This window comes from Bidens hawaiensis, unplaced genomic scaffold (genome assembly GCF_021521415.1).
Source record: "Bidens hawaiensis isolate Kalapana, Puna unplaced genomic scaffold, B.hawaiensis_p1.1 tig00040534_1, whole genome shotgun sequence".
In the NCBI taxonomy this organism is placed as follows: Eukaryota; Viridiplantae; Streptophyta; class Magnoliopsida; order Asterales; family Asteraceae; genus Bidens; species Bidens hawaiensis.
Window position 1 is genome coordinate 37,183 of NW_027497145.1, and position 14,028 is coordinate 51,210.

Here is a 14,028-nt window from a genome sequence, read left to right on the forward strand (position 1 = left end):
TGGACAGGAGGTCTGCCCACTCTCACAGGCAGAGAAGCTAAAGAAACCTTTGTGGTAAACACCTGGGTTTCCTTAGGTCCCTTCGTTTGAGCATGGGGATGAGCGACAGGGGTGTCATCTTTCTTCTGTTTCTTACTGGCCCCTGCGCCAGATTTCCCCTTAGCTTTGCGCTTTAGTAGGGGCGCCTCCTCTTCCTCCTCCTCGTCTTCCGCGAGCTCTAGCTCGTAGTTTTCAAGCGCATCTACAAAAACAACCAACAGAACTGTTAATAAACTTGGATATTCTATAGGAATGAGCATAAGTGCGAAGGCTTACCAGGCGCGTCACTGTCAAAGTCAAATTCCAGATCCACTGGGATGAACATGTCATCGAACCGATCTGGGAAACCAACTTCCCCAGCGCCAAGCGCGACGGAGCCACCCTCCACTTGTTCATCATAAGCGGCAAGGACATAATCCTTGGTGACTGCGCAAAAACAAATCAAGTGATATCAGCAAAAGAATTATGTTCGCGCAGAAAAAATAAATAAACCAATGAAATTAACTTACACAACCCGTCGACTTGGATAACGGGCTCAAGCGCGCTATCCGCCCAAAGCTTACTCATGCCGACCCCAACCAGCGCCTCCTCGCAAATTTTCTTCGCGGGGGATGGTTCGGCGGTCAGTTTCTTAACCCAGGCGCCAGTTGGGTTCTTGAGGACACCCTCATCCGCAGGCGCAGAAGTGATAGAGCGCATGGTCATACGGATGGGGATCACACCGGCCCTAATGTAAAAAAACCTCTCAGACCAGTCATGAAGGCTCTTGAATGAAACAGTGGAGCACTTCACCTTCTGACTGCGAGGAATAAAAGAGATCCAATTGTCTTGGATCTTGGCCTTATAAAAATACTGAAAGCGCCGAGGAGTGGGTTCCTCGCGCTGGGATTTGCACATGAACTCAAAGTGAGTCACGCGCACGAGTCCAAACGGATGGACTTGGGATATATGAATCCCATAGAACTTCAGCAGTGCACCCACAAACCTTGTCATCGGGAGACGAAGGTTGCAGTGGGTGAAAAAGTGGCTATATAGGGATATATAGCCGGCAGGCGGGTCCGCCGCCGTTTGCCCGGACCTAGGCAACATGCAGCCAAACAGGGTGGGAAAGCCCTGAGAGGTGATGAGGTTGTCGAGATCTGCCTGCTTCAATTTGCAGGGGATTTCATTCCACCTTTTGGTGGCCTTGGTCCTCCCTACTTCCTCCGATGTGGTCTCAACAACCTTCTTCCCCTTCCCCTTTTGCTTCAATGTCGACATCACCACAGATTTCACACGGCGTCTTCGAGAGGCAACAGAGGTGATTGAGGGGCTAGACGAGTCTGAACTATCAGACATACAACTGCAGCAGCAGATAATCAAGAAATCGAAAGGATGAAAACACTCAATTCAGAATATGAAAGGCAGAAACAAGAAAATTATCAACAATGAAGATGAAGATAAAAATTTCCTAAGGGCCTCCTTTTATAGGCCCAGGAGAGAGAAATGTGGCAGCTGATCGGATTTCACGCGCCCCCACTCGCGGGTCCAAGCCAACGAGGGCGCGACACGTGTCCCTAACACTGTTGAGGGGACATAAGATTGTAACCGACCTGCCACGGAGCAGAGACGCGCCCCCACTCGCAGGTGCTAACCAATGCGAGCGCGACACGTGTTCAAGACAGCTGTGTGAGGGGACGTGAAAGGCAACTGTAGCACCTCGAGCACACGAAACGTCTGACATGTTTACGGCGCACGTCACCACCAACTAACCACGTGTTTGGACCCTTCGTTTTCAACCAAATGGATAGAACTTCGCGCAACGATGGAAGCAACCAGGAAAACGACAAAACCCCATTAAAAGACAAAAATCAGTAAGTCTAATATCCATCTTACCGCGCTCGCGCGAGATAAGACACACATTAGACTGGGGGGGCTTGAAGAGGTATGTACCCGCCTCAACACCAAGCAAGGCGGGTCAACCCACAAGATAAAGACATTATGAAGGCACAAAGCCAAAACCTATGCGCATGGCGCATACAAAACATGCTCAGGCATCATATGCCCAGGCACACATATGCTCGCGCATCACATATGCGCGCAGCGCATCAGCGCGCGGCGCATATCACATGCTCGTGCATATCACATCTGCGCATGAAATATCTGCGCGTGAGAATAAAGAGAAGACCCCGCGCATCCTCAGGGTGAGCGCATATCATACGTGCACATAATCAACCTCGTCCTTATCCAAATCAGGATTAGGGCAACCTTGATTGTGCACATCAGACAACCTTCCAGAAGGTATCTTTTTAAGGAGAAAGAATATGCTGATGTTGATAGCTGCCGAATGAAAGGTCGACAACTCAGCATGACACATGTGTTACCACGTGATTACAACCAACGAGAAAGCGCCAGGTGTCCCAGAGGACACGTGGCGCAGTGCGATTGGAGGAAGCCAACGAGGTGAGCCCAGCCGGTGGTAACCCTAGCACTATAAATACAGCATCAACTCCACTTTGATGACACATTCACACTCAATCATTGACAGTTACAAGCAGTGATATCACATTCAATCATATTGAATTATATTCACTCACAGTCAGTTACAGAAAACACACAGTCACACAATCAAGAGTATTCAGCGATTCAGCAATACTCTTGAGATTCACTGACTCACACATTATTATCTTCTCCACAAAGATACTGATTCTCACGCCGGAGGGTTACCCCAAAGAGGACCCCTCTGTCCCTTTCTGAGGGGTAAGTAACGGCGTTGTTCATTTTGTAGGTGGAAGAACACGGATTCAGAGGAACCATCGGTAAAACAGTTTAATCATACCCGAGGAAAGTAGATCTGCTACCAGTGAGTAGATCCACGTTTCTTCAATAACCAAAGTGGAAAAGATAGATATGACTGCACCTGTGATAACTCATGGTGGTGGGGTGAGTTGATATAAATGTATTTGAGTAAAACGATTTATTTTGAAATAAAATTTCTAGTTCTGATAATCAAGAAAATAACTTAAAACTTGGTTGTAACAATTATTATGACGCGTTACATATAGCTTAATATAAACAGGTCGCTCACCGTATTTTAGCCAACTAAAATGTTTTTTTTCTATGTTTGTTTTACTTTTTTTTATGCGTATAGCATTTGAGAGTATATAAGAATTAAGAAAACTGGATGATATGTAATGATGATGGATATGAGACATTCCTCCTTAGATTGTTGCCCATCACTAAGCTACCAATTATTTAAAAAAAAAAACTATTTCAAAAACTCATAATATAAAGTTACAAACTCCTATTTTAGATGAGCACCTATAAAACTAAAGCTTTAGCCTGATTTAGCTTACCCATGAGACGACCCTAAATATAAACACGTTTAGACTAGCTATAACTAGGACTCAACGACCCTAAATATAAACATGTTTAGACTATAACTAGGACTCTGATAAAATAATAAAAACAATTAAAATAATTAATACAAACCTGATAATTATCTATAACCCTCTACTTAACATTATGAAGGAAAGTGGTGAAAAAGTGACGATGCAGTTTATACTACCGGAGAAGTACAAGAAGGCGGAGGATGCGCCGGTGCCAGTGGATGAGAGGGTGGTGATAAAGGAAGAGGGGGAGAGGAAGTATGGAGTGGTGGGGTTTAGCGGAGTGGCGAGTGAGACGGTGGTGAAGGAGAAGGTGGACAAGTTGAAGAAGGATTTGGAGAGAGATGGGTTTAAAGTTACCGGAGAGTTTGGGTTGGCGAGGTATAATCCGCCGTGGACGTTGCCAGCGTTTAGGACTAATGAAGTTATGATTCCGGTGGAATGAATATATGAAGTTGTGTGATATGATTTCATAATGATAGTATTTATTCGATGCTAGCTTTATTCATAAATTGATTTTGTATCAATTTTGAGTGATTCATGTTTTCTAGCTACTTTTATCTATGTGATGAATTTGTTATTAGTACTTGGGCTGTTCAAACTACAACCATCTATGAAATTAGCATACTAACTTATTTTGATATCATTATAATTAACATTAATATGCTAGTAACCACAATGTGATAATTTTATATTTTTTATGGATGATTTTAAGCCAGCCACAATATAAACAAGATCATCATGCATGTATATGTATATGTACCCCCTTTATTTTCTCTCTTCCACTTCCCTCCCTTTTTTCGTATCCTCTCATTCCTCTAAGAACAAAAACATTTTTTTTACCCAAACACAAAAACATACACAAGTTTTCTAATCCAAATCCAAGGTTTTGTCTTTTGAGAAATGTGTGAAAATGGAGCGGAGACCGGGGAGAACCGTGACGATGAATTGGGACGACTTAGATGACTTCAATGTGGACGATGATGAATTCTTCGAAAGCACCAACCGTCTCTCGGTTGTTGTCCCTCTTGACATGCCGTTACCTGGTGACGATGGTGGCGGCAACGATAGTCGTGTGTCTTTCTCTTACAACCTTGCCTCGAATTCGATCAAGGAACCGCAAAATGCCATGCTCTCTATGGGTCAATATGACATGTGGATGGTGGCACCCGAGTGTGACAGGCGAAGGCGGCTCCTACAAGGCATGGGGTTGAATAGCAATAAAGATTTTGCTAGGTTATCTAGCACAACTAACAACACACTTAATAAAGTGTATACGAAAAGAGTAGATTCGATAAAACCTGTTGTTACTCCTATAGACACGACCGAATCTAATGAAAAACCGAATGTGGTGGATTCATCGGTAAAAGAATGTCCACCTAGTGTGGAGGAATCAAGACAGGCTGAGCCTGAGTTGCAGTCAGGCGATGAAACTAAAGCTCAGCCTCAGACTCAGCCTCAACCACATGCTAAAACTGAGGTTGAGGCTAAGCCTAAGCATCAACCTCAACAAGAGCGAGAACCTCAGCCTGAACCTGAACCAAAACCAAAACAACCTCATGTTCAGGTTCAGGCTGAAATTCAGGCTCAGGTTTTGTCAGTGCCTACCTTGTTAGTCCGTTCTAGATCAGATAGTGATATAGATACAAGCTCCTTCAACACAAAACTACGAAAAGAGGATATGATTGGATCAGCATCAAAACAACGCCTTACTAGGACATCATCGGAACTTGTAACACCATCCGTCGGACTATCATGTCAATATGCCAACGTTCTTAGAGTTTACACCCCGAACACTAAGCTACCAAAAGGTTCCATGGGATCTACCCCAATAACAAGAACAACAATGACCCGCGTGCTACCTCTAGTGCAGAATTGGATTCTTTCTTCTTGATCAAGAATCTAGATACAGGAAAGGAATTCGTAGTGAAAGAGTTTAATGATGAGGGAATGTGGAATAAGGTTAGTGATCTACAAACCGGAAAGCAACTCACAATGGATGAGTTTGAGAATACGGTTGGGCATTCACCGGTTGTGAAAGAATTAATGCGTAGAGCGAGTCGCAAGAGAAATGAGGGTATCAATGGCAAGTTAGCCATGAGTAACTCTTATCTTAGCAAGAGCTTTAGATATAGTAAGAAGAAAGGAGCTTCATTCTTAAAGAACCTAAGAGGTTCAATGAGCATATCAAAAACAGAAAAAGAGAAAAAAGATAAAACAGAAAAAACAAAAGAAAACGAAAAAACAGAAAAAGAGAAAAAAGAAATAACAGAAAAAGATCAAAAGGACGAAAGTGTAACTACTGACTCTACTGCTACTATTACTACCACCACAACGGCTGCTATACCATTGTCTTCACAAACGAGTGGACGACACAAAACAAGTGTAGAACCGACAACTTCTACCGAAAAGAACGAGAGTTCAGGATGGTTTAAAGCTAAAGCTTATAGAAAACCGTTTAAGGAATTCTCGGCATTGCATCTATGTCAGAAAATCGAGGCCCACGACGGGTCGATTTGGACAATGAGATTTAGTTCTGATGGACAATATCTAGCATCCGGTGGCGAAGATAAAGTTATTCATGTCTGGGAAGTGCAAGAATGCGATGTTCAGTCGTTGCGGTCAGGAGATGACAAGGCTGGTTCAGGGACCCCTGATAACAGGCCACCTTTACCCGATGGTTCAACCGCAGACAAGAAGAAAAAATCAAAGAATAATAAAAAGAAACCGGATGTTCCCGAGTATGTAAGGGTGCCTGAAAGTATGTTTGGCCTTTCGGAAAAACCTGTCTGCACATTCAATGGCCACCAAGATGATGTTTTGGACCTATCTTGGTCAAGATCTAAGGTTAATTAGTTTCCCATCCTGCTTTATGATTTTATATAAATATATATATATATATATATATATATATATATATATATATATATACAATTTTAAACAGAAACTTAAGATCTTTATGGGCAGCTGCTGCTTTCATCTTCAATGGACAAAACTGTAAGATTATGGGATATCGAAACCAAGAACTGTTTGAAACAGTTTGCGCATAGCGATTATGGTATACACATAACTTGTATACATATATTCTTTAGTTTATGATGATCTAGTAATTTCAAGAAAGTGTCCCTGATTATCAAGCATATATTTATGGCAGTGACTTGTATACAGTTCAATCCAACGAATGATGATTACTTCATAAGCGGCTCGTTAGACAAAAAGGTTAGGATATGGAGCATACCAAGCCGAAAAGTTGTCAACTGGAACGATCTTAATGACATGATAACTGCTGTAGGTTATTATCCTAATGGCCAAGTATGTCAATCCTTAAGATACCACATTATTACCTAATTTGCCAATGTATATGTGTATTTCAAGTCGTTAACTAATCATAACTATTCAAGGGTGCGATTGTTGGATTACACAATGGCTGTTGTAAGTCGTATAGTGCTGAAGGTATGAATGACTCATTATTTCATCAAGCATATAATAAAATTGTTTCAAATTAATCTTGTAACAAATTTATCATGTGTCTTGATCATTTAGATAGCAAGCTAGAACAAAAGGATCAAATTGAGTTGCATACTAAAGTGGTAGTGGATCCGAAAAAGCTAACTAGTTTTCAGGTGACACTAACTTTGATGCTACATTTTATTAACTTGCTATAGTTTATAGTTATTAATCCACCTAATCTTGTGACATGTAGTTTTCTCCTTTGAACCCGTCTGAAGTGGTGATTACATCTGCTGATTCTCGAATTAGAATCATAGACGGGATACATGTCGTTGAGAAACTCATAGGTGTTGCATTTTGCTCCATTCATGAAAAGCGTCGTTATGTTGAATACGTATTAATATATTCTTATGTTACAGGTTATAAAAATACAAGTAGTCAATTTTCAGCTTAATATAGTGCAGATGGGAAGTATGTAATTTGTGCTAGTGAAGATTCACAAGTATTCATTTGGAAACATGAAAAACCGAAAAACAGTGGTGGTACTGCTAAACCCAAATATGTGACCACTACTTCTTATGAGCACTTTATATGTACAGACGTTACTGTTGCGGTGCCGTGGCATGGAAGCAACAAACATCAAGGATTTGACAACGGACCGCAACTCAAATGTGACTCTAAACGGTCCGGTCCACTTTCTGCAGACGATAATGTGCAAGCTAAGAAATCATCACAGCTGCCACCAGTTCCTAAAAAGGGTACGAGTGAGGACTCGGAGCAGCCTTCTAATACTGACACAGGTGTCAGTGAGCCTGATGATGTTTCGTTGCTGTCCGTTGGTGCGACTCCTAACAACAATACCCACTCGACGGCGTGGGGTTTGGTGATTGTGACCGCAGGGTTGGATGGTGAGATTAGAGTTTATCAGAATGTTGGGTTGCCTGTTAAGGTTGGGAATCTGTTTTAAGATCTCATTTAAGTTTAGTTTGCATGTAGTAGGTTTATGATTCATATAGGGTGAGGTACATTAATTAGTTTGTGAATATTCACTAGTTCTTTTTTTTTTTTTTTTTTTGAAGTTATAATCAAGTTGATAAACCACACAATCCATATAGAAGTATTTATATAGGTCTAAAATTTCCGTAACAATATATATTTTTTATTTATAGAGATCATACCCAAAATTACCAACAAACAAATTAACTAAATAACATATTAATCTAAATGACTTCAGCTCTAGGAATGATAATTAACCATATGTTGTTACATGCTAAGTTTCAAATTCAGATTAATTACAATTAGTACATACCACAACACAAAAACATGCTTAAATTAACATACTACATAAAACAATATCATAAATAGTTTATTTATCAGTAAGTGTATTATTTTAATCATTTTAAAATAAAACTAGATACATGCTTGATGTGACACATTACACAAAATCTCATATTCTTTTATTAAGTTATGTCGATAGTAGAGATACTAAACTAAGAAATGACTAATCTCAAATATCGTCAAAGCATTTTAAAACCATTGATTTTATATGAGAGAAGAACCTCACAAATAAACGTGTTTGAGTGATTAATTCAAGATAGATGATTTCGGGTAATTTCAACTTTGGATTAAAAATCCATGAGATGGTAAATTGTTGATAAGAGTGTATTTATTAGCTTGTAAATTGCTTCTTCAAGAATGTGAATGAAAAACTATTGAAAATTAAGTGGCGCTTTTTAAAGGGAAATGGTTAACATCAATGTTTTTAACCACCTCTTGGTGGTTAATCATAGCATTTATATATATGGATTAGCAAATTTAATTTTTATCTAAACTTTGTGTATCCTTATTTGTTTTTGATCTTTTAATTTTTATTATTATTATTATTATTATTATTATTATTATTATTATTATTATTATTATTTTTTTTTTGTGGTATGGATTTAAGACTATTTTAAATAGGGTGATGAAAAGGAATTCAAAAAACACTTGGGCCCGCTACATAATTGATACGTGAACTTTTATTTCTGTTCAGATTGTGATATACATCAGGCGTTTGGTCCAACTAACCTAGGGTCATGAAAAGCGACCCATTTGCATGAATCGGCCACTTTTTCAAACATGAGGGTCGAATCATGGATCACAGAAATAAATATGAGGTTTGGTCAGATGTTATGGGTCAGGTTGTGTTGAGAGTAGAATCAGACAAAGTTTGCTAAATACGAAAAAACTTGTTTAAAGAATCAACATGTGTATATCTTTTTTACTTTTAATACATTTGGTAATTTCCTAGCCGTACACCTGTGGATTTTCCGAACACGGTTCAGCGAATCATGCATAATTATTTTCCAGCCTGAAGAGGTAGGTCCCAGCAGAGCCCAGTTGGACCCGCAAGACTCACCTTGAAGAGGAATGTCTGCGCAGAAACCAACTGGATCCGCAGGACCAACCATGCTCAGAGACGTGACGTCCTTACGCGCAGTACGCAAGCTGTTCCCGCAGGAAATGCCTCCCAATGGTGAAGGACTCCGCCTGTCCCCGCAGCCTCGGATACAAGCCATCAGGGAAGGCCACCCGCGCAGCAAGGCTACACGCACAAGGCACTTAGCTCTCAATCACTCAGTGTCACCTGAAGGAATGAGCAAAGCCGGGAACAATCCCGCACAAGGGCGGGAGGGGGAATACTCCCGCCCAAATAAGCCAGTCCGTACGATACGGGAAGATCTTCTGTACTGTACCTGACGAGGTATGGGCAAAAGATCTGACTAAAGATACGACAGCTTATTGACAACAGTATGGCGAGCAGCATGCTCCTGTACTGTATGTCGCTATTAGCCGCTGCCTACTCACCAACTACTGCCATACCACGTGCATAGCCGGCAGTTGGTGGAAAAGGAAAAGTACACAGCAGGCCTGGTCACTATCAGCCGCTGCCTACCCACCAACTACCAGCAGGGCACGTGCGTAGGCCACTGTTGGTGGAACAGGAATACTGTTGCAGCCGGCCACACCTCCTTGGAAACCTACCTTCGGCTATAAATACCCCAAATGGTATGATCATCTCATCTTATCTTGTATCATCATATTATACCTGATATCTGCTCTAGCAATCTCTTAATATACACTTATATTTAAAGAGCAATCTAGTCTGATTCTCACGCCGGAGGGTGGTCACAAGGAGGAACCCCCCCTTCTCAGTGACAAGCTCACGGTGTCTGTTTTGCAGGTTATCAGAAGAACCATCTTCTCTGGGTCTAACCCCTCGTGGGAAACATCTATCTAACCCCCAGGTTACCAGTAATCTGACCGGGGTCCGGTTAGTGTTTCTTCACAGCCTTAAGACCCAAAGCTCTATAAATTATTATTTGTGTATGAAAAAGAGAAAAATAATAAAATAATCTTACGAGAATATGACAAAGAATAAGATGAGAGTTTTTAGAAAATAACCAAGTTCTAGGGAATAATATGTTTTCTGTTAAATTATATAAATAGAGATAGAAAACAGGTTGTGAATGTCATCTTCGTACACTGACTGACTTTATGCTAGTTTAACATCGTTTACACTTTAGCACTTCTTATTTTTACCCACCAGATCTTGTTACATATATACATATTCAATAAAATATGAATCCACCATCTAATATGCGATACAAATTTCGTGCAAAAGCCATCGAACTATTACTTGGACCATTTGATTAGAGAAGTGAATTAAAAGTGATGAAATGGATGGGTTTGGTGGTGTTGGATATTAGGTCAAGACAAAATGATATATAGTCAAAGATTACGTGCTAACTGCTAAACGCATGTATTGGGTCCTAGGGGATAATTGGTCACGACAAAAAATCGGTCAAACTGTGGACAATTTCATGACACAAAATAAGTGACCCATTTATTTGTATTTTTTATGTAATAATAATCTTGGGTCTAACTTTTATAAGTTAAATAAAAGGAGTTAAAAAGAAAAAATCTTCTAACTTTGAAACTTTAAGATTAGGCTACAAGATTTGTTAAAAATCTAACGAAACTAGAAAAGCTAAAATAAGATTCTTTTTTTTTTGTGACTGAAATAAAATGGTGGTCGTGACTCATAGAGTACGTATGTGACCAAGTTTAGCAAACGGACTCGACTTGCTCCACATCAAATGGCAAAAAATAAGTGGACAGGTGTACACCTTTAGGGGTTGCGTGCGAGAATGAGACTCTTCAAGAAATCAACTTAGGCGTTGAAGTAGAAACGGAGCTGATTCGACAAAGCACATGTTTCAGTAACATTAAAAGAAAGTGTGAAGGAGTGTGACCGACAATATACAAGAATAAAAAAAACCAAGTGAATGACAAGAACATGTTGTGAACTTAAAGATACACTAATCTAGTAATAATTTATATATACACTTTCTTTGTTTGTCGGTAGAAAAGAAAACTAGTTTTTCCTTGATAAAAAAGTCTTTAACTAATGTGAATGTGACCTTCTGTCACAAATGAATTATTATTGTCTATGTAAACAATAGCTTTTCCTCATTATTATTTTTTCCCATTTTAGTTTAACGTCGTGATCCGAGGTTTTCTCCAACAGTTGACTTGTCTATCCACGTCATCAGGGACCACATAAATTTGCACAAACAATGATGGTGGTCAATGCTGAAATACACTTTCCTCAACTCAACACATCTCTCTAGTTTCTTGAATCATTAATCTCTTTTCAATCTTAACTCACTGTTACATTACTAAATGGATCCTCGAATTGGGTTATTCGACCCGGTTAACTCTCGCAACTTTACGGGCATTCGATTCGATCATCAAACCAGTTCTTCGGCTCCGGTTGCTCGTTCGAATACGAACAATGAGCTACATGAAGATTGTGACCTGTCAGATGCAATACTGGGATATATAAGTCAAGTGCTGATGGAAGAAGACATGGAAGATAGATCTTGTATGCTTTATGAATCACTAGATCTTCAAGCTGCTGAGAAATCATTTTATGATGTTCTTGGTAAGAAGTATCCTCCATCACCATCTTATGATCATGAAGGTTTGTTCTCTGTTGATCAGTATATTCAAAGCCCACAAGATAGTTGTTCATTAGATCATAATATTAATATTAATATGTATGCTGATGAATCACATAATGTACCATCTATGTCTGTAAGTTCATCAAGCAGTGGAAATAATAAATCTAATGATGTATTTAATTATGAAATGAATTTGTTGGATTCTCCTGAAAGTATTTATGATAAGAATCAGATGATGATGAAGTTTAATAAGGGGTTCGAGGAAGCGAATAAGTTGCTTCCGAGTGATAATAATCTGTTAACCGATTTCAACGGTGGAGTTTGTGAAGTGCCAGTAGGGGCAAAGGTGAGAAAAAGTTGTTATGTGGAAGGTCAATTTAAAGATGAAGATGAAGGTTATCAAAGGAGTATTAAACAAGCTGCGATTTTTCAAGATTCGACGCTGAGGTCGAAAGAAATTGATTTGATACTTTTGTGTAGTATGGGGAAAGGTGAGGTGGCGTTACGGTTGCTTCGCAACACTTTAAGGACTGAAACGAGTAAAGATAAACACAAAGATAATGTTCCGAAAAGTTTAGTAAGAGGTAGAGGGAAAACGCGTGATAAGAAACCGAAAAGTAAAAAAGAAGTGATAGATTTAAGGACGCTTTTGGTCACGTGTGCGCAAGCGGTTGCTGCTGATGACAGAAGGAATGCAACTGAGCTTTTGAAACAGATTCGACAGCACGCCTCGCCTTTTGGTGATGGGAATCAGAGGTTAGCCCATTGTTTTGCTAACGGGCTGGAGGCCCGCTTAGCTGGCACGGGTAGTCAAATTCATAGAGGTCTAGTCAGCAAGAGAGTATCCGCTGCGGATTACCTTAGAGCATACTATCTATACATTGGTTCATCCCCATTTAGAAAGATTTCGAATTTTGCTTCAAACAGGACGATAATGGACATGTCAAAAAACGCGACGAGGATACATATTGTCGATTTTGGTATTCTCTACGGGTTCCAATGGCCCACTTTGATTCAACGCATTTCACAACGAGAAGGTGGGCCACCACGAGTCAGGATAACCGGGATTGAGTTTCCACAGCCCGGGTTCAGACCTGCAGAAACGATTGAAGAAACAGGCGCACGGGTAAAAGAGTATGCTGCCAAATTCAATGTGCCATTTGAGTATAACCCGATTGCGAAAAGATGGGAGAATGTGAATGTTGAGGATCTAAAGATTGAAAAAGACGAGTTCTTGGTGGTTAATTGTATGTACCGATCGAAAAACTTGCTTGATGAGACAGTAGGAGTGGACAGTGCAAGGAATGTGGTTCTTGATTTGATAAAGAAAATAAGCCCGAATATATTTATTCACGGGATTCTTAACGGGTCATATAACGCCCCGTTTTTTCTGACACGGTTCAAGGAAGCGTTATTTCATTTTTCAGCATTGTTTGATATGCTGGAAACGAATGTGCCACGTGAACGGTCCGAAAGAAAGCTGCTAGAAGGGGAAGTGTTTGGTAGAGAAGCTTTGAATGTGATAGCATGTGAAGGGTGGGAGAGAATTGAAAGGCCTGAGACTTATAAGCAGTGGCACGTTCGTAATTTACGAGCAGGGTTTGTTTCGGTTCCATTTTCGAGCAGTATCATAAAACTGGCGAAAGAGAAAGTCGGGTTGTATCATAAAGATTTCATGATAGATGTTGATAATGACTGGCTGTTACAAGGATGGAAAGGAAGAATAATCTATGCTATTTCTTGTTGGAAATCTGCATCGTTAACTATCAGGCGAGAATTTTAATTTTTAAATGTTAATTGTTTTTATTAATAAGTTGACTCAAGATTTAGGGGAGATGATTGTTGGACTGTTTTTCTAAATTGTGAATTGTGATGACTTACTTTGAATTAACAGTTTTAACTTTTTAATATGCTTTTATGAAAAGACATGTTTGTTGATGTGGAAGCCATTGAATTTGTGATTTGAGTGCCTGTTATTCCACTTAAACCATGGTTCATTTGTATGTTGAAAGTGGGCTCTTGTCCTTTGTAGTTAGATATTTGGTTCTGCCCTACTGAATCATGTTCAAGGTCAAGGTCAAAGGGCTTGTTTTGGAACTTGGTTGAACTCAACAAAACAAAAGTGTTATTTTGGAAATAAAATTTAATAGTGTTGTTGAATATAA

General features: G+C 39.8%; 1 protein-coding gene and 2 pseudogenes across 1 annotated transcript; all 3 read left to right on the forward strand.

Moving 5' to 3' along the window:
* The first annotated feature begins 2,910 nt into the window (after positions 1–2,910).
* LOC143592108 (heme-binding-like protein At3g10130, chloroplastic) lies at positions 2,911–3,987 on the forward strand. Its single transcript, XM_077072109.1, has 2 exons — positions 2,911–2,961; positions 3,550–3,987. Exons 1-2 carry the CDS (start codon positions 2,929–2,931, stop codon positions 3,850–3,852), a joined length of 336 nt encoding a protein of 111 aa, XP_076928224.1. The 5' UTR covers positions 2,911–2,928; the 3' UTR covers positions 3,853–3,987.
* A 290-nt stretch (positions 3,988–4,277) lies between these two features.
* On the forward strand, positions 4,278–8,035 carry LOC143592109 (uncharacterized; annotated as a pseudogene).
* Positions 8,036–11,562: 3,527 nt separating this feature from the next.
* Positions 11,563–13,980, forward strand: LOC143592104 (scarecrow-like protein 9 pseudogene; annotated as a pseudogene).
* The last annotated feature ends 48 nt before the right edge of the window (positions 13,981–14,028 follow it).